The sequence below is a fragment of the Lathyrus oleraceus genome, chromosome 3 (assembly GCF_024323335.1).
Source record: "Lathyrus oleraceus cultivar Zhongwan6 chromosome 3, CAAS_Psat_ZW6_1.0, whole genome shotgun sequence".
Lineage (NCBI taxonomy): Eukaryota > Viridiplantae > Streptophyta > Magnoliopsida > Fabales > Fabaceae > Lathyrus > Lathyrus oleraceus.
Window position 1 is genome coordinate 119,914,619 of NC_066581.1, and position 27,311 is coordinate 119,941,929.

The window sequence follows — 27,311 nt, forward strand, 5'->3', positions numbered from 1 at the left end:
AGGTTTAGTCTCTTCATCTCCTCTCCACTTCTTTAATTTCAAAATCTCTCCCCCTTTTAAAAAAATCTTCTTTGCTTGTGTCTGTTTTTTAAACTTTGACCTTATTGCAAACTAGAAACTTTGGCCTTATGCCATTGCATTTTAAAGATCTTTTCTTAATCAAACTTGTAAATAAACTTAACTATACTTGACTTAAAATTTCAAAATCCAAAAGAACTAGCACTCATTCAAACCATTTTAGGCCCTTGTTCCTTTTAAACTTAAAATTTTGTTAAAAGCAATGCACTCACTTTGAAATTCTTACCACGAACTACGAGGTTTTGATCCCTCATTTTTATGTTGGTACGTAGGCACAAGTCCGAAGGTCTTGTCAAACACAAAAATATAATTAACGAATTCTTTTCTTATCCCACCATTCTATTTATTACAAACATCATTTGTACAAAAACACATATGCACACAAAAAAGGGCTCCCTAGGAGTACCTAGGACACTTTGGGTGTTAACACCTTCCCTCTGTGTAACCAACCCCCTTACCTGAAATCTCTGACATTTTATTAGTTTTGATTTGAAAACTTCTTATCTTTTTGGGTTTTGTTCGTACTTTTCCCTTTTTCCTTTGGAAATAATAAAAGTGCGGTGGCGACTCTGGTTTTATTGACGTTTAGTTTATCCATAGCTTGATGGTCATGAATTTACCGCTACACAAATGATGCATGAAATGCAATGCTTGATTGTTTTTATTTTCAAGGAACTTACTATATTATTTGCAAAATATATATAATAACAATTGTAACAATTTGATTGACCATTAAAAAAATCTCTTTTATTTATATAATTGGAAGGATTACACTGGGTACAATTTCAGAAACCAAATGATAATACTAGAGAAAAGGAGACTAGTCATCTTAAGGATCCCTAATAACAACATCAGAAGATCTGGCCACAGGCGCGTACTTCCTTTGAATGCATTGAATCTCAGTCTCAAAAGAAGCCTTCATCCGAGTCTTCTCGAGGACAAGCTGATCAACAATCTTCTTCCAAGGAACGGAAGGCTAAGGCATACTAGAGGAAGATGAAACCTCTGGTTCTCTCTGCCTCTTCGTCACTCGGTCTTCAATTATCACAATAAGTGCATCTTTGTCCTTAGACTCAAGCTCCAACTCCTCATGCTTTCGGCTCAAAGCACGAAAACGCTTTTCCCACATATCCTTCTCTTGCTTCATCTTGGCAAGCGCATCTTCCAACTCCTCTACATCTTGGTTAGAGAGAGTTAATGGCTCAACCACAACCAAAGAGATAGGTCTTTCAAAAGCATAAGGCATCTTCAACTTTAAAGCTCTCTTCTTCACCCAAAGAGTGTAAGCTTCCAAAGCTACACAATTGCGCGGACCAATCTCGGATCTTCCTTTCCTATGCACATTATACCAAGCATGCTCGATCTTCTACTTAAAATGTTGGGGATCTTTACCCTCTTGATAGAAAATACCTTCTAACAAGTTTTATTAGGTTTGTCTCTCAAGGGGAACCCAAGTTGTCGATGAGCCAAAGCAGGGTTGTAGTTAATTCCTCCTTAAATACCAATGAGAGGCACAATAGAGAATTCACCACAAAAATCAATAATATCCATGCTACCTAATGAAGAATAATACCAAACTATATCATCATTAGTGAGAGACATAAGTCTCAGAGACCACCTTAGACATTGTTTGTTCTCCATAAAAGCAAGCGTCTGAGGCAAGTGTGAAATAAACCACTTGTACAGAAGAGGAACACAACATACAATAGTTCCACCACCTTTAGAATTCCTTAGATGAAAAGAGAGGTACATATCTCCTAACAGAGTAGGCATAGGATTCCCAATCAAGAAAATTCTAATGGCGTTAACATCAACAAAACCGTCAATTTTAGGGAACAAAGCCAACCCATAGATGAGCAGCACAAAGATAGCTTTAAAAGCATCCAGATTACCAGCCTGAGAAAAGGCAGTAGCTTCCTTGATGAGGAACTAAGAAGTCAACCCAAACAACCCTCCTTTCTTCACCTAGTGAGCCTCTATCTCAGACTTCTTCAAGTGAAGAGCTTCTGCAATAATAAGAGATCTGGGAATCTTCTCCAATCCACTAAAAGGCACTTTGTCAGAAACGGGTATTCCCAAGAGATGGGCATACTCCTCCAACATAGGCACAAGCTGATAATCAGGGAAAGTGAAGCAACGGTAGAGAGGGTCATAGAACTGGACCAATACCCTCAGAAGTCCTTCAACAACATCAGCAAATAAGATAGACAGAAGCTTCCCATGATGTTGCTTAAAGTCCAAGGGATCTAATACAAAAGATGATAACTTCCTTAACTCTTTCATGTCGGGACATCTTAAACTGTACTTCTTAGTGTTCCTTCGTCCATAATCCATGGTCTGAAAATATTTGCAAATAAGACCTCAGTTCCTTGAAATTTTTGTGTGATGAATGTTATGATGCGCATGAATGCATGAATGCAACAATCACAAATAAGGGATCATACACAAGACAAACAAAGGTCAAAGGATAAATCAAGTCATTGTCAAGATTAATCATCCATTTTGGTGGATTATGGTTTTCACCTTATCAACACCCAAGTTCCATTGATATTGACAAGACTTGATTGGATCAACCAAGAATCAAGGGTTTGTTATGAGTCACGAGCATGGGGTCTGGGTAAGAACCATCCCAAAGGAGTGAACTAAGGATAAAAACATGTAGATCATTTTCTAAAAAGTTCCTAGAGTCTTAATTCCATCTATCGGATATTACAGGTTAGGATGACTGACTCATCAACCCATAATATTCTCAAGAGAAACTCGTTTGAGTGTAGTATCATGTAACAACTGTTATCAAGTCTACACTTGAACAGTCTCCGCACTATATCCTAAATAGGCCAAGAGGGGTTAAATGTTCTACGGTCCTCAGCTTCTTGGATCTCAAATCAGAGATATTAATGCCTAACCACAAATAACTTGTGTGACATTTTTTAACTCCAAAAGGGTCTCCACTGAGTAGATGGGTCTTAAGCCAACTTGTTAAGGACTACTCTGCACAAATCGAACATGACTATACCATCCTCCTATCTTAATTGCACTCAAGTTCGGGTTAGAACTTATCTCACCACTCAGAGATCACCAAGCACAACAAGCAGATTATATCATACAAACAAATATACAAACATGAAATATACAATTATATAAACCCACTGGAGACTACTCCCCATCAGAGTTGCCACTTAATTTTTGTACCGGTAAATTCATGACCATCAAGCTATGGATAAGCTAGACATCAATAAAACCAGAGTCGCCATCACGCTTTTATTATTTCCAAGGGAAAAGGTAAAAGTACAAACAAAACCCAAAAGATAAGAAGTTTTCAAATCAAAACTAATAAAATGCCATAGATTACAGGTAAAGGGGTTGGTTACACAGAGGGAAGGTGTTAGCACCCAAAGTGTCCAAGGTACTCATAGGGAGCCCTTTCTTGTGTGCATATGTGTTTTTGTATAAAATGATGTTTGTAATAAAATGAAGTGAGGGTATGAGAAAAGAATTCATTAATTATTTTTATGTTTGACAAGACCTTTGGACTTGTGCCTACGTACCAACATAAAAATGAGGGATCAAAACCTCGTAGTTCGTGGTATCAATTTGAAAGTGGATGCATTGCTTTTAACAAAAAATTAAGTTTGACAAAGGCACAAAAGGCCTAAAAATGGTTTGAATGAGTGGTAGTTCTTTTTGGATTTTGAAAATTTTAAGTCAAGTATAGTTAAGTTTATTAAGAAGTTTATTTAAGAAAAAAGTTTGAAAATGCAATGGCATAAGGCCAAAGTTTCTAATTTGCAAAATGGTCTGAGCTTAGAAAACAAACACAAGCAAAGAAGATTTTAAAAGGGGGGAGAGAATTGAAATTAAAGAAGTGGGGAGGAGATGAAGAGACTAATCCTAAGCATAAATTTAAAAGTTAAGAGTTGAAAAGATCTGATAAATGGGATACAATCCAATAGACAAGAATGTCATATAGAAACCCAAATTTCCCTTGGACTTTAGAATAAAGAAACATCAATACACAAATAGCAAGGTGAAGAGCAAGGCATCAAATAAAGAGGGCCACATCCAAGCTTAGCAACTCCATGATCTTCTTCAAAATTCCATGTATCAGATGACTTCAAAGATGACATTAGACACAGGTTCAAAATAACAACTTCAATATGACCATGTTGCAGATGAACTCAAATGGATCTTCAATATTATATTAGATGAATGTTCATTTCAGAAGCACTTGGTTTCATGAAAGTTGGTATTGGCCAAGTCCTTTGCATAGGGAGTGTTACCCAAATTCTAAGTCCAATAGTCTCAAATCAAACCAACATTCCACACAAAATGTTTTTTTAGGGTTTTTCGTTCTTATTATGTATATTAAGGTCAAAAGACCAAACAAACAAGTATACACAAACAAAATATATCACAAAATATGGCCCAAGTGGGCAAAGGGAAAATAGAATTAAAGTAAACAAATTGAATGGTATGAATAATGGAACATGAATTAAAAGCTTAAAAATTAAAGTGCATAAAAGTAAATGATTTGAAATTAAATATTAGTTGTTAGTTGATTAGAAGTTAGTATTGCTTTTGCTTTATTTTTTTTAAGTCATTCTTTGGAGAACACTCAACCCACTTATCACAAGCATGGATCCTTGAACCAAGACATCTTCCAAAGGAAGGAAAAAATGCCAAGTTTCCACACAATACTATGAAAGAGGGGAGCTTACAATCTCACTAACTAGAATGATATGCCTTTTTGTGTCACAAATTTAGCGCTATGTTAAGCAATCGTAATTGAACTTATGTAGAAGTCACAACTATTTGAGGTCGGGCAATAGAACTTTGGTGTTAATGCATGTTAGAGACATAGTATAATGGACTATGCTCATGAAACATACCACACACAAAAAGAATATGCAAAGGGGTGGACCTAATCTCATTCATACTCATGTTGATTTTGCAATCAACTAGTCTTAGGATGTAGAGATATCATAGGTCCATGACATGGATGAATAAAGAAGGGGAATGGGATGAAGAGGGAGGGGGGAATGGATCAAACACAAATTGGTCAAAGGAGGACTTTAAACAAATTAAGATCATTCATTCATTTTTGGAGATGGAATGTACATTCCATCAATCCCTTAAGTCCAATGATCTTAATCTAACAAAGTCAAATCAACCTTGACCAAGGCCCAACAACACAAGTCAAACTCACAAAGTCAATTAAAATGGCTCCACACAACTAATTTGGCATTTAAACAATTAAAAATAATAAAAAATATGCATTAAATTAAATAATGGTTGGTCAATTTCCTAAAACCTCATCAAAACAGCAAAGAAATGGCCGTGAGATTTCTCATAGGTCAAACAAGGTCAAAGGACCTTGGAGAAAAAACTTCATAATTTTGGGAAACTTAAAAGTGTTTTTAAACAATTAAAAATATTCACAAAATCAATTAAATCATGAAAAATAATAATAATGATCCAAAAAATAATTTTAGTTCAGAAAATGAAAGAGGATTTTATTTAAATTTTTTTGGTGAAACTCTCATATTTTATGGATCAATATTAAAATTAATATGAATTAATGAAAATAAAGGAAATAAAATGAAATTCAAATATTTAGAAAAAATATGGACCACTTGATCTCCCTCATTAATTGAGGTGGCAGATCAAGTGGATCCAAACGCGCGTTCCACCATGTACACGAGTCAGCGCGCCATACAAATGGTATTTAAAACTAAAGCTCATGATTAAAACATAATGGAATTATCATGTGGCTCTGGACAATCCAGCTCATCACCGGTGCAAAACACCGGTCATCTTCTCAGGCGACCTGGGCCGGACTGGTCCACTCATCACCATCACAAAAATGAAAAAGAAGGACATTATTTTAAATTAAAAATGGCACTGATCACGAATCTGACCTCAATTCATCCTAACTCCAAGTATATTGAGAGATACATGGAGTTGAAATTTGAGGTACATGAACTGAGTTGCTTCGATTTGACCTCAAAGCAACTCAATCTTCTTGCCTACATTGGTAGGAATTCAGATAACCAAGGATCCAAGAGAATTAATGATAATTGAGAGAGAATCGAAGAGAAAAAAAATCTGGAAAATACCTTCAATTTTGTGCAGAACTCGATTGCTCTTACTTTGATTCTTGCTTGATCTCACTCAGGAAGCTTGTAGAAGTGGTTTAGGATTGAACAAAAGCTTTGGATCCCTAGTGTTTTGAATCTCAAAACAGTGAGATTCAAACTAATTTTTCAAAGAAAATTCTGAGGTTTCTCCTTTCAAATGTGAGGGTCTGAGGTATTGGAGCAAAGCTGGCGCGTCAGGGTCCATAATTCTGATGCTAGAGGCCTCTATTTATAGCTGCAGCTTTTGATATTTGCACCTTCAAATTCAATTTCCAAATTTGACAATGGATGATGCATGCTTGGATGGGCGTGTACAGGCCCATGAAGTCACTCAATTAGGTTCATAATCAAGTGTAAATGAGTCTGAATGTGAATTGGAATGCAAGGAAAATGTGTACAGCTGTTTGAAGTTTGATCTTTGCTAAATGATGATGCCCTGTTCAAGCCATGCGCAGACCCCTAAAACCTTGTCAAAAATGGATGAAATTGGACTCTTTGGAAATGTTATATCTAGAGGAAGAACTATTATGTTGAACATTTTTCCATTTGAAGCTTGTATCATGATGAATTTTAAAGTGGAAGTTTGGAAATTTTAACATATCAACCCTTTTTCTAAGTGTCAAGCAATATGTTCACTTATTCCACCTTGGCTAACTTTTTATGTGAGCTTCAAATGAGAAAGGTGTCTTCATAAACGTTGTAGCTCTTTCAAAATCCTTCAAAATGGTTACCAATTTGACCTCATTTTGATTTGAGATGAATGAGTTATGCATTTTTGAAGTTGGAGAATAATCACTTGTTCAATGGCCTTGGTCCAAAATGACCTATAATGTATCCTCATATCACATGCTCATAAAAGTTGAATTAGCTCTTACTCCAAACATAAAAGTTGAAGTAGACACCTTGAATTTGATTTTTCAACTTGTAAATCCTTCATCTCATAAATATTGAGCAAGTTATGGCCTTGGGAAGTTGACCTCCAAATTAGGGTTTAGACAAAATGACCTATAATCTTTCATCATAAAAAATGACTTTCCAAGCAAAACTATCTCTAGACCTCAACATGAAAGTTTTTTAGAATGTCATTTAGAGTAACTTTTCGCTTGGAATCATTTTCATATGATATAAATTGTAGGAGATAGGGTCTAGGGGACCCCAGTTTTGATTAGATGAATTCCTGTGGTTAACCACCATCAACCTACTTGCTAACTTGCAATTCACTTGAGTTTTAGGACTCATGGGAGATAATATATGCATAAGATGAAGATATTTGAAATACCCCTTGAAATATTTGATCAATTGTTGAAGAATCTTGGTGAAGAAGTTACACAAGGTACCCAGATGCACTTTCCAAGGAACACCAATTCAAAACTCTTGATAATAATACCATGTAAAGATCATATGGACTCATATATGATGCCTAGAGTCATTTTAGATAATTTCTTGATTGAGCTCCTTGCATTGAGGGTCTTAAACCCTAGATATGAACTTAATGAATCAAAGGTGATCATGTGCCCTACCTACAAAAGAGTTAGACAAATGCAAAGACATATTTTGAGTATTTTGGTTAGTAAATGATAAAATACAAGTATGATACAATCACATAGTGGTTGGTGATCTCTCCCAAGACAAACCCAATGGATGAGGGGTAAGGAGGATGCCAAGTTGTGATCCCTATGCGAATGCATATGATGAGATAGCATGAGGGATCTTAGGGTCAAAATTGGGGTATTACACTATCACATTCACATCATCTATATCCCTCAACTGTTGAATCTGGATTACATTCTCATCCATCAACTTCTAGATATCTCTCTTGACGGTTGAACACCCACGGCGGTTTACACCACAAATTGCACATCCATCGTGGTCGTGCTCACAATCACTAATGGTACACATGTTCCTATACATCTCCACCAAGGACCTACGAATACGTCGCACATCGAATACTTTAAAGCTTCCTGGACAACCATCTATCATATTAACAGAAGAATTACCATGAGCGGGCAAATGGTTAACTTTCACATTCGGCGCGCGGTCCTCAAGGGACACCATCCCACTCTTCACTAGCTTATTGACCTCATACTTAAATGGGTAACAATTTTCAATATCATGGTCGGGAGTTCCTTGATGAAAGGCACAACGGAGTTCTAGCATATACCACCATGGAAGTGATTCTGAAATTTGAGGCGGATTTCTTGGCTGAAGTTGGTTCTTGAGAACCAAAGACGGATAGAGTTTGGCATACGTCATAGGAATATGGTCAAAAGAGACCTTCTTCCTCTCGAAATTTTATTGTTGTTATTGATTATTGGTGTTGTTGTCGTAGTTGTTTGTTCTTTGTTGCGGTTGTTGTTGGCGTTGTTGTTGAATTGGAATTGATTGATTGTTAGAAAATACTGGTATAACTGATGAAACTTGGCGATGATGCTGACGCGGTTGAGGATTTATTTTAAAATGAGGCCTCCTCTGCCTCCCCACTGACACTGCATTGGTTTCACCTTCCTTCTTTATGGAGAAACTGCTCCCATTCTTCTTGCTTGACGACATCTCTTCCTTGGACAGACGTCCCTCTCGGACTCCTTCCTCTAACCTCATCCCCATGTTTACCATTTTGGTAAAGTCACTGGGGGCACTAACAATCATTCGTTCATAATAAAACGAACTCAGGGTCTTAAGGAAAATCTTGATCATCTATTTCTCTTCCAACAGAGGGTTGATCTGAGCAGTAAGCTCTCTCCACCTCTGGGCATACTCTTTAAATGTCTCTTTATCCTTCTGAGACATAGACCTCAACTGGTCCCTATCAGGCGCCATGTCCACGTTGTACTTATACCACTTTACAAAAGCTTCACCCAAATCATTCAATGTGCGAACACTTGCACTATCTAGCCCCATATACCACCTCAAAGCGGCACTAGTCAGACTCTCTTGGAAGTAGTGAATTAATAAATGATCATTATCAATTCGCGTTGACATTTTCCTGGCATACATGACAAGATGGCTAAGTGGACAAGTATTTCCCCTATATTTTTCAAAGTCAGGGACTTTGAACTTCATCGGGATCTTGACATTCAACACTAAGCAAAGTTCAGCAACACTCTTACCGAACAAATCTTTTCCTCTCAACGTCTTCAATTCCTTTTGCAACTCAAGGAACTGATCTTTCATCTCGTCCATCTTCTCATAAACATCAGGGCCCTCAAACGGCTAAGAATGGTAGATGGTGTCCTCAACATGAGGCAGAGTGTGAACAACTAGAGGCGGTACAGACATGACCGAGCTAGATACCGACATAGAAGTAAATGTGGGTGCAAACCCTTCAGGCATGAAATTTGGTGGCATTCCCCACGGGAATCCGGCAGGCATAGTCGCACCAAGCTGAGTGGTAGGCACAGTTGAGGTAGCAACCTCTGAAATGACAGTCCTCTGAGGAGGAGGAGTTACAGGCGTTGGAGAAGACTGATTCTGAGCAGCTAGAACAGACTCCATCATAGTTGTTAAATGAGAAATCTCATCCTTCAGTTCTCGGTTCTCTTGTTCTAAATGTTCCATGATTTTGGGTTGATTGTCGCGAGTGTTGTATCGGTGAGTTAGCTTGGCTGAAGCACAAAAGAATAATCGATAAGACATCTGGCAGAAGAAAACCGGTTATGAAAATGATGCATGAAATGCAATGCTTTGATTGTTTTTATTTTCAAGGAACATACTATTTTATTTACAAGTATATAATAACAATAACAATTTGATTGACCATAAAAATCTTTTTTATTCATATAATTTGAAAGGATTACACTGAGTACAACTTCATAAACCAAAATACAAAGACAAGAGAAAAGGAAACTAATCATCCTAAGGATCCCCTAACAACAATGTCAAATGATCTGGCTACGGGTGCGTACTTCCTTCGGATGCATCGAATCTCAGAAATGAAATATGTTTTCATCTACTTTCAAGCACCAGAAGGATGAGGCATAATAGAGGAAGATGGACCCTCTGGCTCTCTCTGTCTCTTTACTACTCAGTCTTCAATAAGTTCAATAAGTGCATCTTTGTTCTTAGACTCAAGTTGTAACTCCTCGTGCTTTTGGCTCAAAGCACGAAACCGCTCTTCCCACATATCCTTCTCTTGCTTCATCATGGAGAGTGCATCTTCCAACTCCTCTACATCTTAGTTAGGGAGAGTTAGTGGCTCAGCCACAACCATAGACATAGGTCTCTCACAAGCATAAGTCATCTTCAAACCTAAAGCTCTTTTCTTCACCCAAAGAGTGTATGCTTCCAAATCTACACAGTTGCACAAACCAAGCTCGGATCTTCCTTTCCTATGCATGTTATGCCAAGCATGCACCATCTTCTGCTTCAAATGTTGGAGATCTTTACCCTCTTGATAGAAAATACATTCTAACTGAGTGTTATTAGGTTTGTCTCTCAAGGGAAACCCAAGTTGACGACGAGCCAAAGTAGGGTTGTACTTGATTCCTCCTTGTGTACCAATGAGAGGCACATTAGAGAATTCACCATAACTATCAATAATGTTCATGCTACTCAATGAAGAATCATACCAAACAATATCATCATTAGTGAGAGACCACCGTAGACATTGTTTGTTTTCCACAAAAGCAGGCGTCTGAGACAAGTGTGAAATAAACCACTTGTACAGAAGAGGAACACAACACACAATAGTTCCACTACCCTTAGAATTCCTTAGATGCAAAGAGAAGTACATATCACCCAACAGAGTAGGCACAGGATTTCCAATCAAGAAAATTCTAATATTATTAACATCAACAAAACCATCGATGTTAGGGAACAAATCCAAACCATATATGAGCAACACAAATGTGGATTCAAAAGCATCCATACTACCGCTTGAGCAAAGGCAGTAGCTTTCCCAATGAGAAAATCAGAAGTCAACCCAAACATTCCTCCTTTATTCACCCAATGAGCCTCAATCTCAGACTTCTTCAGATGAAGAGCTTCAGCTATAATATGAGATCTGGGAATCTCTCCAATCCACTAAAAGGTAGCTTGTCAGAAACAGGTATTCCTAAGAGATGGGCGTACTCCTCTAACGTAGGCATGAGCTGATAATCGGGAAAAGTGAAGCAATGGTAGAGAGGATCATAAAACTGAACCAACATACTCAAGAGTCCTTCAACCACATCAGTAGACAATACAGATAAAAGCTTCCCATGACGTTGTTTAAAGTCCAAGGGATCTAATACAAAAGATGAAAACTTCCTTAGCTCTTTCAAATCGGGACATCTGAAACTGGTCTTCTTAGTGTTCATTCGTCCACAGTCCATGTGAAAATATTTGCAAATAAAACCTCAGTTCCTTGAAGTTACTTTTCGTGTGATAAATGTTATGATGCGCATGAATGCATGAATGCAATAATCACAAATAAAGGATCACACACAAAGAAAACAAACAAAGGTCAAAGGATGAATCAAGTCATTATTGTAATACCCCAAAATTTACCCTTCATTTTTCCTAGAAGCATACGCTTTACACCTCATGCATGCATTCATTTTTAGGTCATTTAGCATTTGCATTTCATCATGGCAATCGGTTTTTTTTTATAAAAAATAATAATAATAAAAAATAAAAAATAAATAAATTAAATAAATAAATAAATAAAAGAAAAATTTTGGACTTGGGCCTCTCTCATCTGAGCCCACAGGTCCACAAAAATCAGGTTATAATTTCAGAGTTTCAGTGAAAGAAAATTCATTCTATTCCTATTACCCTGGCTGGAGGAAAAAGATAGGGAGAGAAGAGCTAACAGAGTTCAGAGCAACCTCCAAACCCTGAAGGGAACTCAACTGCACAAAATCACCTTTGCCTCACATAAACCCTAAAGATTGTTTTGTAAACCTCACGGGTGCAACTCAATTTCAATCAAGCTCTCCAATCAGGTTTGCCCTATATCAATCATCTTTATGCCTTTAATTTGAATGCTCTAAATGTATGAGGTATTATGGGTGAATTTGATACCCTTTTGATGCATGTGTTTGACAAGAGGTTTAGGCCTCCTACCCTTGGTTGCTTTTTGTGAGCTTTTTGTGAATTTTAATGGCATGATTCATGTGGTTACATTTTGATTTGGGGGCAACTCTTGGTTACCCTATTTTGTTTCTCTAACCTGTTTGTTGAGTTTTGTTTTGTGAGGGCTCATATGACTCCTGCAGAGATGGTTTGCCTGGTGTTCCACTTTATTTGTGGGATACCACCTGGAGGTTTCATTCCGATTACCTGTACTGACTCACTTTCTTTGATGGTGTTAGCTTGGAAGGATCTCAGGGTTTCCTTGTTCCGTTAATTACCATTACTTCGGATCTTTATCCGTGTGGTACTTTTACATTTTCCCGTATTTTTACCGCTTTCTTAGCTGGAAGACCTCGATAGGAGGAAATGTTTTGTGTGTTTACTTTATGCAGGTTCCTTCGTCAAGGACTGCCTTTTTGCATGAGCATCCCCAACCCTAACCGTTCATTGATTTTTCTTCTCCTAAACACTGTCACGGAGGGATTTTTCACGAGATTAAGTATTGATTGAACTTAACCCGTTTGAAAAATATTTTAAATGCAAGAGTCGCCACCGTCTTTTATTTTATCCAAAAAGAGGAAGGGAAAAATAACGATAAATCCCTTTAGAGTTACGGGTTCGGGGGTTGGTTATGCAAAGGGAAGGTATTAGCACCCTCTACATCTGTGGTACTCCACAGGAACCTTTTTGCTTATGTTTATGTGAATGCTTTGCTTTTTTCGCTTTGATCGTTTGATTGGGGAGATGAGAAAAGAACTTGATTTTATTGTTTATGGACTCGATAAAGTCGTAGACTTCATGCCTACGTATCTCCAAGGCGCAATGGAGAAATCAGAATCCACGTAGTTCTCCCAAAAGAAAAGGGGAAAGTCTGTTTTGTTGATTTTAGATTGGCGTGTCTTGCCATCTCTTGCTCGACCTAGGCGGGAGGCTTCGAGACTGACACGTCCTTTTGAAAATGTTTTTAAACTGAAAAGCCAAAGCTGGCAAAAGTTTTGAATGAGCCTAAACCCTGAAACAATAAATAAATGGGCTCATTATAAGGAAGCCCAAGAGTAAGCTTGTGAGTGTGTGAAAAGGGTTTCTTAAACGGCGACCGTTGGAATCGCATCGGGTATCTCTTTTTTGGATTTTTCGATTTTTTAACATAAAACGTGAACAATACGATTAAACACACAATACAGAACATAAAAAATGTGAGAAAGTAAATTATTACAACACAGTTAGCTATGAATAGTTAGTATTACGAATAGTTAGTGGAGTTAATCGAGCTGAAACTGAAACGAAACGGTTAGTAACAACATAAACAAATATAAAAAAAACAATATAAACATTTACTTTAGACAAAATAAACATTTGATATAAATAAACATTTAATTAAAATAAACATTTAAACAAATAATTAATTTAACTAACATTTAAATAAAACATATATGCAAAATAATAATAAAAGATAAACAATATTTAGTAAACAAAAGTAATATATATATATATATATATATATATATATATATATATATATATATATATATATAGACAAATAATATATAATAGACAAAGATAATATATATATATATATACAAAAATAATATATATATATATATATATATATATATATATATATATATATATATATATATATATATATAGACAAATAATATATAATAGACAAAGATAATATATATATATATACAAAAATAATATATATATATATATATATATATATATATATATATATATATATATATATATATATATATATATATATATATATATATTTAGATAAATAATATATTAAAACACATGTCGGCAAGCCGGAACTTTGCCGATTTCAGAGATAAGTGAAGATATTACCTTGTGTGAAGAGGATGAACTTCTGATCGTTCAAATGATTGACCGAAAGCTGGAAACCGTCACCGACGCAGTGCTGGCTGCCTCCGTGAGTACCTGACTTCAACGTCGCTTTTGATCAGTGAAACGACGCCGGAATAAAATGAACCTTGGATATTTGTGACCTGGACTCAACGAACTTCAAAGATATGAAATCGGTTTTGTGTTTCGGTGAATAATCGAGACGATTTTGGGTTACCGAAAATGAAGAACAAGTGAAATACGGTAATGCTTTTGGAAAAATATTTCTTTTCAATTCTCTGTTTCTCTCACCACACGTTTTTTCCTTACTGATCCACTTTCTCCTCCCCTTTTTTTTCTTACTAACCACGTCTATATATATATATATATATATATATATATATATATTATATATATATAATATATATATATATATATATATATATATATATATATATATATATATATATATATATTTAGATTACTTAAACAATAAGAAACCTAAAAAATATCTAACATAAATTAATAATATATATTTAGATTACTTAAACAATAAGAAACCTAAAAAATATCTAACATAAATTAATAATATATATTTAGATTACTTAAACAATAAGAAACCTAAAAAAATATCTAACATAAATTAATAATATATATTTAGATTACTTAAACAATAAGAAACCTAAAAAATATCTAACATAAATTAATAATATATATTTAGATTACTTAAACAATAAGAAACCTAATCGAAAACGCTGACAAACACAATCACAAATAATCGGACAATACGAAAACTCTAATATATTCGAAATACAGTCAAAATACCGACAAACAAACAATTAAATAGATAAAAACGCACAAAACCTAATCGAAGCGATGCCACGCACAACAGAGATAAGCGAGATAAATACGAGGCAACGATATCGGCCAGGTTTTGCTAAAACAACGAAATACAACACGGTAAGCAACGAAAACACACAAAACCTAATCAAACCAGTTGTCACGCGAAGTTTAAGAAATTGAGATGAATACGAGACAACGAGATTAATCAAGATATGGTCAACAAAGCCAAAGTCAAATTTTGGGGTGCGACAGATGCCCCTATTTAATTAACTTAGGCCAGATAGCCGGAGGCTATCGAATGGCGTAAGGTAATTAAATATGACAAACGCCACAAAATTTGACCGCAAATGCATGTATGCATGATGCAAAAGACAGACAGACACAGAGACACAGGAGTGCAAACTCTACTGGGGAAGGACATACACCGACTCAATGCATGAAGGTAAACACTGAGAATACTCAGCTGGGGAAGATTCACTACCTATTCATAGATGGAAAATAGGAGGAAAAGAGATATCGACTCAATGTTGACGATACATCGCTATCTCATAGATGAAAGTGGGAAAAGATCAATATAACAAGAGTACTGATGTGACAGTACATTACCAACTCAAAGATGGAGGTAACAGAAAAGATGAATACCAACTCAAGGATGAAGGTATAACAAGGGCATAATAAGAATCGAACTGCGTTGACTCATGGTTGACAGCTCACTACCCACTCATTGATGAGGTAAACAGGACATGCCAACTCAAAGTTGAAGGCAAGCTTCAAAAGATTGATAATAACATTGCTAGGGAAATCAAATTCCAACTCATTGATGATGGTGTAGATGAAGAATCAGATCTAAGGATCATTGTGCAGACTTACAGTTGAATGCACACTACCAACTCATTGATGAGGTAGACAGAGAAATGCCGACTCAAAGTTGAAGGCAACCACCGATTCATTGACAAAGGTGTTTAAAAGAATTTAGAACATATTTTCCTGGAGATGTTTATCATTACCGACTCAAAGATGACGGTGGAAGGACAAAATGTACCTAACTCATAGATGAAGGTACTCCATCAACTCAAAGACGAAGATGGAATCAGAAGTTATCTGTGCAGACTCAAAGATGAAAGCACACTATCAGTTCAACAAGGATCAAACATACCCTACTCATAGATGAAGGTACTCCATCAACTCTAAGACGAAGATGGAATCACAGGAAAATGTGCGAACTCAAAGATGAATGCATATTACCAACTCAAAGTTGCAGGTACTTCACCAACTCAAAGACGAAGGTGGAATCAAAAGGAATCTGTGCTAAACTCAAAGACGAAAGCACGCTACCAGCTCAAAGTTGCAGGTAGAACCATGGAACTTTCTGTGAGGATGTTATCAACTCATAGATGGAGATAGTAATTAATTTATCCGAGGGATAACAAAGGTTACCACTCATGGATGTAGGTAACTCAAGTTTGTAATGGGTACCAACTCAAAGATGAAGGTATAAAGGACTTGGACACAATATCTGTCATGTCCGTTTTACTGAATGAGAGTCACAAAGACTATATTGTTGCCTTCTTTTACTGGCAATTTCTGAGCTTTATCTGGAGACACGAGGTTCAAACTAGGATAGAACTAGAATGAAACGGTCAAACAAGACTTCAACTGAAGAGGAATGAACTCATCAGGATTTACAACTGAAACAACCATCTTCCACGAGGCATAGATCTCTGTGGGGAACATGACCAATAAAAGGTGTTTTGCTGCTTATGAGGATACTCTACATGGAGAGATTGACTCAACCCACAATATAAACAAGGAAACAAGGTGCATATGAATGCAAGCATGATATGTCATAGATATGCATGAATATTTAGTAATGAATGCATGATGGACAGACAAAACTAGGAATAACTAAAAATGTTAACAGCTGCATAAGGACTTGCTGGAGATTTGCACTGAGACTCGCTAGGGAGTAGTACAAAGACTTGGTGGGGAATTGGTACAAGAGCACCATATCCAGGTTGCCTTAAAAGTCTGTCTCTGCTGAGGATTCCGTAGAAGAATGGAGATGCCTTTTACTTCAAAAATGCAGGAGATTCCCTGTGGTTCTTGAATTTGTGAGGTATATGAGGATTGGACCTTTCTGAGGACTCCGCTGGGGATACAAGGTGTTATCCTCTGGAAATAAGATGATATTGTAAGAGAAGTCCTATAATTCTTGAATTTGCTGATAATGCAGAAGGGATTATTCTTCTGGAAGACTCCGCTGGGGATAAAGTCCGCTGGGGATAGGTGGTATCATTCCAGGGAATAAGAATATAGGGGAAATCTATCCTTGATTTTTTTGCTTTAATTATCATGGAGACTTTCTGTATATGAAGACTCTGCAGGGGATTATGGTGTCTGATATCTGGTTACGAGATCTTTCCTCTAGGAGACTCTGCCGGGGAACAGTGAGGTCTGACCTTTGAATGTAAATGAGAATTCAGGAGGAATCCTGTAATTTTTGAATTTGCTTAAAATGCAACACACTCTTCTTTACTACAAAACATTATTGAGGAGGAGACATATCCTTCTATTGAATGGACAGAGAACAACAGAAGATTCCCTGTAGTTTCTGAATATCAACTTTCTTCACTCGCTGAGGGATGGAGACCTCTGTATTACTCCTGCTCGGGGAAATCAAAGCTTCCTTCTCATCCTCTGCTGGGGACATTGCTGATCCCTCCTTAATAAATTACTGGGGAAATACCTGTAGTAATCCTATAGGCCAAATCTGTAACTTAAAACCTGGATCAAAGTCTTCATGATCAATTAACCGGGGAGTCTTCATGCCCCAAGTGAAGGGAACAATCTTCTTGAAATATTTCTTGCATGATCTCTTGAGGAAAACTAGGAAGCAAAACTGGGGATATCCAGAATCACAACCTCTGCTGGAGAAATATTACTGCCAAGACACCTGTGGAGATCTTTTCATTATATACATATGAGGATAGTAACATGAACATGTCTAGTTGGAATCACATGGTTTTAGAATTACTGGGACCGCATGTCTCAATCCTTTTATTGATGTCCACAAATCAAAATAAATAATCTTTATATTTTTCAAAAACTGTTTTTAATTCAAAACTTTTGTTTCAGAACATATCTGTCAAAGTAAAAGAACTTTCGTAAATTGAAATGAAAATTAAGAGTGCCAAGAAATATAGAAAGGCTCAAATTGATTTGATAGGATGGTAATCAGCCAACAGCGTGATTCCATAGATCTTTACAAATTGGAAAATGGTAATTTCGTGGAAAAAGGGTACGTTGAACTACAATGACATCATTCTCTCTTCCACTTTTGACCTGTATTGCAGCCTTGAGAAAGTTGGAGAGCTGTTGAAAATAATCTGATACTTCAATGATCTTATCTCTGTTATGCAGTTACTTGCCTGAAATCCCTAACTTTTGCCTAGATTGCCCTTTCGGGTTTTCAATCTACCGGGATAATATTCTCTTTGTTTTTTTTATGTCTCTAATTTTTGCTTGGACCGCCCTTTCAGGTTTTCAGTCCACCGAGACGCTCATTTTTGCCTAAGCCGCCCTTTCGGGTTTTCAACTTAGCGAGCTGTTCTTTTCATTTTTTAGGCGAAGTATTTCTTGACTGCATCTGTATTCACGGGACGTGGAAGCTCTTCACCATCCATGTTTGTAAGAATTAAAGCACCGCCTGAGAAGGCTTTCTTGACAACATAGGGTCCTTCATAGTTAGGAGTCCACTTGCCCCTAGAATCATTGTGAAATAGTATCATCTTCTTGAGCACAAGGTCACCCTCTTTGAATTCTCTCGGCTTAACCTTCCTATCAAATGCATGCTTCATTCTCTTTTGATATAACTGTCCATGGCACAAGGCAGTCATTCTTTTTTCTTCAATCAAATTCAACTGATCGTATCTGCTTTGACACCATTCAGCCTCTGACAACTGAGTTTCCATTAGTATCCTCATTGATGGAATTTCAACCTCTATCGGTAACACAGCTTCCATACCGTATACAAGTGAAAATGGGGTTGCCCCAGTTGAAGTACGGACTGATGTTCTATATCCGTGTAGTGCAAAAGGCAGCATTTCATGCCAATCTTTGTAGGTAACAACCATCTTTTGAGTGATCTTCTTGATATTCTTATTTGCAGCTTAACTGCCCCATTCATCTTGGGACGGTAAGGAGAAGAGTTGTGATGCTCGATCCTGAAACTTTCACATAATTCATCCATCATTTTGTTGTTCAGATTGGAGCCATTGTCAGTGATGATCTTGTTTGGAATGCCATATCGGCAAATGAGATTATTTTTGATGAATCTGACCACCACTTGCTTTGTCACCTTTGCATACGAAGCTGCTTCCACCCATTTGGTGAAGTAATCAATAGCCACGAGAATGAAACGGTGTCCGTTGGAAGCTTTGGGTTCAATCATACCGATCATGTCAATGCCCCACATTGAGAATGGCCAAGGAGCAGAAATCACATTCAAAAAGGTTGGTGGTACATGAACCTTATCAGCGTAGATCTGACATTTGTGACACTTCTTTACAAATTTGCAGCAATCTGATTCCATGGTCAACCAGTAGTAACCAACTCTCAACATCTTTCTTGACATATAGTGGCCGTTTGCATGAGTACCAAAGGACCCTTCGTGAACTTCTTTCATCATCATTTCTGCTTCCTTTTTGTCAACACATCTGAGTAAGACCATGTCATAATTCCTCTTATAGAGCACATTCTGATTAAGGAAGAAACTGCCTGACAATCTTCTCAAAGTCTTTTTATCTTTTTCTGTTGCTCCAAGAGGATACTCCTGAGTCTGAAGGAAATGCTTGATATCGTGGTACCATGGTTTATCATCAAAACTGTCCTCAACTGTAAACACATGTGCTGGTCTATCAAGTCGCTTGATCACAATTCTGGGTACTTCGTTTGGAAAACCCACTTGATACATTGAAGACAACGTAGCTAGAGCATCCGCCATCTGATTCTCATCCCGAGGAATGTGATGCATCTCAACCTTGGTGAAGAAAGTCAACAATCTTCTTGCATAGTCTTTGTATGGGATCAGGCCAGGGTGGCGTGTTTCCCATTCTCCTTTGATCTGATTGATAACTAACGCTGAGTCACCATAAACAGTAAGATTTTTGATGCGGAGGTCAACGGATTCTTCAAGACCCATGATACAGGCTTCATATTCAGCAATGTTGTTTGTACATTCAAAGCAAATTCTTGCCGTGAAAGGAATATGAGAACCTTCTGGAGCGATAATGATTGCACCTACTCCATGTCCATAAGCGTTGGAAGCTCCATCAAATACTAAACCCCATTGAGAATCTGGTTCAGGTCCTTCTTCAGGAAGTGGCTCTTTACAATCTCTGGATTTTAGGAACATGACATCTTCATCAGGAAATGCATCCTCATTATCATCGTGATCTTCAACGGGTTGGTGAGCAAGGTACTCAGCCAACACACTGCTCTTGATAGCTTTCTGGGTATGATACTCAATGTCGTATTCTGATAACAGCATTTTCCATCTGGCAATCTTACCAGTGAGTGCAGGCTTCTCAAAAATGTACTTGATTGGATCCATTTTGGATATCAACCAAGTGGTGTGACTTAACATATACTGCCTCAATCTCTTAGCAGCCCAAGCCAATGCACAACATGTCTTCTCGAGTAAGGAGTATCGTGATTCACAGTCAGTAAATTTCTTGCTTAATTAGTAAATGGAATGCTCTTTCTTTCCAGTTTCGTCTTGTTGACCCAGAATACAGCCCATAGAATTCTCAAGCACTGTCAAATACATAACCAACGGTCTTCCAGCAACAGGTGGTAACAAGATAGGAGGCTCCATGAGGTACTCTTTGATACTGTCAAATGCTTTCTTATAATCCTCTGTCCAAACACAATTCTGACTCTTTCTCAGCAATTTGAAGATAGGTTCACAAGTGGCAGTCATGTGAGAAATAAACCGGGATATGTAATTCAATCGTCCTAGAAAACCTCTCACTTGCCTTTCTGTTTTTGGTGCGGGCATCTCTTGGATAGCTTTTACTTTATCTGGATCAACTTCAATGCCTTTTTGGCTGACAATGAAGCCCAAGAGTTTACCTGACCTGACGCCAAATATGCATTTGTTCGGATTGAGGCGAAGACGGAACTTCCTCAATCGTTGAAACAGCTTTAATAGATCTACTAAGTGACCTTCTTCTGAACGAGACTTCGCGATCATGTCATCCACATAAACCTCAATCTCTTTGTGCATCATGTCGTGAAAGAGCGTTGTCATGGCTCGCTGGTAAGTAGCACCTGCGTTCTTCAACCCAAACGGCATCACTTGATAACAGAATGTTCTCCATGGTGTTATGAATGTAGTTTTTTCCATGTCTTCGGAAGCCATTTTGATCTGGTTATACCCGGAGAATCCGTCCATGAAGGAGAATATGTCAAACTTTGTTGTATTGTCTACCAACATGTCAATGTGAGGCAGGGGGAAATCATCCTTTGGGCTTGCTCTATTTAAGTCACGATAGTCGACACACATTCGTACCTTCCCGTCCTTCTTAGGAACTGGCACAATATTTGCTATCCACTCTGGATACACTGAAGTGGCAAGAAAACCAGCATCTATTTGCTTCAGAACTTCTTCTTTAATTTTGACGGCCATATCTGGATGTGTTATTCTTAATTTTTGTTTGACCGGTGGACATTCTGGCTTCAAAGGTAGCTTGTGCTCTACGATGTCAGTGTCGAGACCAGGCATATCTTGATAAGACCAAGCAAACACATCTACATACTCTTTCAACAGGCTGATCAATTACTCCTTGACCTGTGGGGATAACAATGCTCCAATTTTGACTTCTTTCACATTTTCTTCCGAACCCAAGTTGACTGTTTCCAAAGGCTCCTTGTATGGCTGAATAGTGTCTTCTTCATTTTCAAGCTGGCGGGCGACCTCTTCTGGAATCTCATCCCACTCTTCCTCTTCAGCTTCGAATACAGAATGTTCAAAGTTGGGAGAGGGCATGATGTCATTGTGTTCAACGGGTTTAAGTAACCTGTACAAACAATTGTTTTTAGAGGACTGACCATGCCATGCAAAAATGTGTTCTTTTTAAGGTTTTTTTTGTGTTACCATTTTCCGAAAAAGCTGAAAAGATAAAAGGACACAAGTGTATAGGAACACAAAAGATCTTTTTCATGGATAGTACGTTTTTGACAAAAGTGCCCATTTTACCAAATTAATGCTTCGCGCTTTGGGCTAAAGCGGAAGGTTTTTGAAAACTGAAAAGCTTAATTACTTTGATATGTGGACACAATGTGGGATGTCAACTGCGGTCCAGTTCTTCATAACTACTCCAGTCGCCATTCTGTCTTTCCCTCGAAGAGATTTTATCTCTTTTTGTAATTCCGCAAACTGATCCTGGAATTCATCCATTCTATCATTGAGACCAGGATCCTCACTTGGGGTAGGGCCGTGATAGACAGGTTCTCCTAGGTGAGGAGTATAGTGAACAACGGGAGGCACATTAGTGAAGACAGGAGCATTTGGTGGAACGAACTCTTGTTGATATCTATCTTGATTAAGATCCCTGGGTATTTCCCAAGGACGGGATGCTGTGATGGTAACAGAAGTGACTGGGACAGCGTTGATTTCTGAAGCGATGACTGTAGTGACGGGTGTTGCTGTTGTCTGATTCTGAATTTGAGGTTGATTCTGTGCCGAAGTCTGTCCTGAATTATGAACTTGAGCCCTAGCCTGGGCTTCCTCTGCTTGTAGACGGGCGGTTAACATTTGGTTGCGCATCTCTGCTGCCTGTGCTTGCGCCTAGATCTGTGCATCTTGTGCTTCGGCAACCTGAGCTTGTGCTGTCTGAAGTTGAGCAGCTTGGGCTGCTTGGTTTGCTATCAATGTCTCGACCATAGCAGAAAGGCGGTCAACCTGAGCTTTCAATTCTCAGCTCTCGTTATCTGTTATCTCCATTCTTCCTTTGTAGTTGGCTCTTGTGTTGTAATTATGCGTCAGCTTGAAATGGATCTGCTGGCGGGAAGCAACTGTTAGAAGACTGGACCAAGACAGACAACCTGTATGCACGTGATGCATGGATATGCAAAATGAATGATTTTCCAAGGAACTCTAAGTGAAGGAAAAGATAGAATTGCAAACATTTTTGATAACAAAACAAAGTTATCAACCCAAAATACAACCAAGAAAACCATTTAAGGACATGTGTCATCAGGACGAGCATAAACAAGTAGGAGTTGTCCTTCAAGTCTCTCAATTCTTTCTTCATAGGCCTTCTGCATAAAAGCTTTCTCCTTCACCAAACTGTCTACAAGACCTTTCCATGCACCTGAGGACTGTGGAATCTGGGAGTAATCTGTTGTGCCTGAGGAAAATAAATCCTCTTGCACCCTTGGACGTTTACCTGCACGATCTTCTCCACTCTGCTCCTTTAACTGTCTCTGAAGTTCTTCATTTTCCATTTTGAGCACCTGGGCCTTATCCTTCCAAGCGTCTCTCTCTTTCTTGACCCTCTCCAAGGTGGCTTGGAGTTCTTCTTTGTCATCTAGCGGAAGGTAGGGGGTCTTCAACGGAGCGGGTTTGATAGGATCATGATGTGGGTATGGCATTTTCAACTGTATAGCTCTGGCTCTGATCCACTGGAGGTACGGCTCATAGGAGGTACAATCTTTCCTACCCAATTCAAGTCTCCCTTTGCGACAAACCCGATGCCAAGCTCTTACTACTCTCTTTTTCATGGTAGGGTCCTCCTCGTTATCCCTCAAGAAAATACCTTCTAAAAGAATGTTAGGAGGCTTGTCCTTCATAGGGTAACCGAGTTGTCTCCTAGCAAGTACTGGATTATAAGAAATGATTCCCTTTGTGCCCATGAGGGGCACATTGGGGAACTCCCCGCAACTATCAATGATCTTCACATCGTCTAAAACTCTACTATACCATGCAATATCTGACTGGGTAAGAGACATAATCCTCTGTGACCACTGAAGTCCTGACTTGCGATCCCAAAAAGTAGCTGACTTAGGAAGATGAGAGACAAACCATTTGTAGAGTAACGGTATACAGCAGACTATGGTTCCTCCTCCTTTCAAAGTACGGTAATGGATGGAATGATAGGTGTCTCCGAGCAAAGTTGGAACAGGATTACCACTTAGGAAGATGCGTATAGCATATGAATCCACAAAACCTTCAATATTAGGAAATAATAACAAACCGTAGATCAACAAGGCGAACAGATGCTCCATAATAATATCACAACCTTGACTGGCAAAATAAGAAACCTTCCCCATTAAGAACTTGGCAGTGAAACCTGGAAGTCCTCCTTTGGTGGTGAAGTTATTTTTGAATTCTGACTTCTTCATGTACAACACTTTTGCAAGAGAACTGTGCTCGGGTAACTTTTCTGAACCAGAGAAAGGTACTGTATCAGCAACTGGGATGTGAAGCAATTGGGCATACTCTTCCAATGTAGGCATGAGTTGATAGTCTGGGAATGTGAAACAGTGATAGACTGGATCATAGAACTGTACTAATGTCTGCAATAACCCTTCTTCCATCCTAAGTGTCAATAAAGATATAAGTGCCCCATATCTGTCTCTGAAACCAATAGGATCTGCGATCGAAGAAACCAGTTTCTTTAGTTCATCTATCTTTGGATTGATGAGATTGTACTTTTTCACACTTCTCCGTCCAAAATCCATGTTTCCTGCAATATTTGCAATCCTCACTTTAAGTTCCTTGGAAAAAGGTTGAAATGATGGGAATGAATGCATGTCATGCATGAATGCAACAAACACAAACATGGTCAAACAAAACAAGGCTCAAAGTTCATCACCAGCATGGAGTTTAGGACAAAGCCCCAAGATAAGTTCTAAGTTTCACCTGCCAAACGGGTTCTAAAAGTTCCCAAGGTTATGGATCCTTCTTCGGATAATACCGGGTTAAGCAACTGCTCGCTTTCCAATATTATTCTCAAAAGAATCTCGCTTGAGTGTGATATCGCGTATCAACCAAACCAGACTTTTGGTCCGAAGTGGTCACCGCATCACATCCTAAGTAAGGCCAAGATGGGGTAAAGGTAAACTAAGGTCCTTGGCTTCACGGGCCCGTCGAAAGCAATAATGCCTCACAAATGACTTGTTTAGCACTAACACCCTCAAAGAGGCCTCCACCAAGCGGACAAAGGCTCAAGTCAACTCGGTAAGGATTGTCTCCTATCAAGTCAACCTGAATTATCATCCATCCTATCTCAAATGTGCCCCAAATCCGGGTATAGGATTTATCACAAGTATCCCCCAAAACCCAAAATAACAAACATTACAAACAATACAATTTAGCAAATATTCACAAAGCAAACATATAAACAAGCAAAGATAGGCTAAACCCTCAAATAAGTTTAATCATGTAATCCCCAGCAGAGTCGCCATTCTGTCGCGGCGGGATTTTTCACGAGATTAAGTATTGATTGAACTTAACCCGTTTGAAAAATATTTTAAATGCAAGAGTCGCCACCGTCTTTTATTTTATCCAAAAAGAGGAAGGGAAAATAACGATAAATCCCTTTAGAGTTACGGGTTCGGGGGTTGGTTATGCAAATGGAAGATATTAGCACCCTCTACATCTGTGGTACTCCACAGGAACCTTTTTGCTTATGTTTATGTGAATGCTTTGCTTTTTTCGCTTTGATCGTTTGATTGGGGAGATGAGAAAAGAACTTGATTTTATTGTTTTTGGACTCGATAAAATCGTAGACTTCATGCCTACGTATCTCCAAGGCGCAATGGAGAAATCAGAATCCACGTAGTTCTCCCAAAAGAAAAGGGGAAAGTCTGTTTTGTTGATTTTAGATTGGCATGTCTTGCCATCTCTTGCTCGACCTAGGCGGGAGGCTTCGAGACTGACACGTCCTTTTGAAAATGTTTTTAAACTGAAAAGCCAAAGCTGGCAAAAGTTTTGAATGAGCCTAAACCCTGAAACAATAAATAAATGGGCTCATTGTAAGGAAGCCCAAGAGTAAGCTTGTGAGTGTGTGAAAAGGGTTTCTTAAACGGCGACCGTTGGAATCGCATCGGGTTTCTCTTTTTTGGATTTTTCGATTTTTTAACATAAAACGTGAACAATACGATTAAACACACAATACAGAACATAAAAAATGTGAGAAAGTAAATTATTACAACACAGTTAGCTATGAATAGTTAGTATTACGAATAGTTAGTGGAGTTAATCGAGCTGAAACTGAAACGAAACGGTTAGTAACAACATAAACAAATATAAAAAAAAACAATATAAACATTTACTTTAGACAAAATAAACATTTGATATAAATAAATATTTAATTAAAATAAACATTTAAACAAATAATTAATTTAACTAACATTTAAATAAAACATATATGCAAAATAATAATAAAAGATAAATAATATTTTGTAAACAAAAGTAATATATATATATATATATATATATATATATATATATATATATATATATATATATATATATATATATATATATATATATATATATATATATATATATATATATATATATATATATAGATATTTATATTTTAGACAATAAATATATAGTAGACAAAAATAATATATATGTACATTTAGACAAATAATATATAATAGACAAAAATAATATATATATATATATATATATATATATATATATATATATATATATATATATATTTAGATAAATAATATATTAAAACACATGTCGGCAAGCCGGAACTTTGCCGATTTCAGAGATAAGTGAAGATATTACCTTGTGTGAAGAGGATGAACTTCTGATCGTTCAAATGATCGACCGAAAGCTGGAAACCGTCACCGACGCAGTGCTGGCTGCCTTCGTGAGTACCTGACTTCAACGTCGCTTTTGATCGGTGAAACGACGCCGGAATGAAATGAACCTTGGATATTTGTGACCTGGACTCAACGAACTTCAAAGATATGAAATCGGTTTTGTGTTTCGGTGAATAATCGGGACGATTTTGGGTTACCGAAAATGAAGAACAAGTGAAATACGGTAATGCTTTTGGAAAAATATTTCTTTTCAATTCTCTGTTTCTCTCACCACACGTTTTTTCCTTACTGATCCACTTTCTCCTCCCTTTTTTTTCTTACTAACCACATCTATATATATATATATATATTTAGATTACTTAAACAATAAGAAACCTAAAAAATATCTAACATAAATTAATAATATATATTTAGATTACTTAAACAATAAGAAACCTAAAAAATATCTAACATAAATTAATAATATATATTTAGATTACTTAAACAATAAGAAACCTA

General features: G+C 37.4%; 1 protein-coding gene across 1 annotated transcript in view; it reads right to left on the bottom strand.

Moving 5' to 3' along the window:
• The window catches only part of LOC127129989 (uncharacterized), a 171,717-nt gene extending 144,613 nt beyond the window's left edge, over positions 1–27,104 (bottom strand). Inside the window, exons 1-2 of the mRNA XM_051059076.1 lie at positions 26,776–27,104; positions 24,101–24,709 (exon numbers count right to left, since the gene is read on the bottom strand). Of these exons, the coding sequence (XP_050915033.1) occupies positions 24,101–24,704 (604 nt within the window). The 5' untranslated portion in view covers positions 24,705–24,709; positions 26,776–27,104. The remainder of the gene's footprint in view (positions 1–24,100; positions 24,710–26,775) is intronic.
• Between the last annotated feature and the right edge of the window lie 207 nt (positions 27,105–27,311).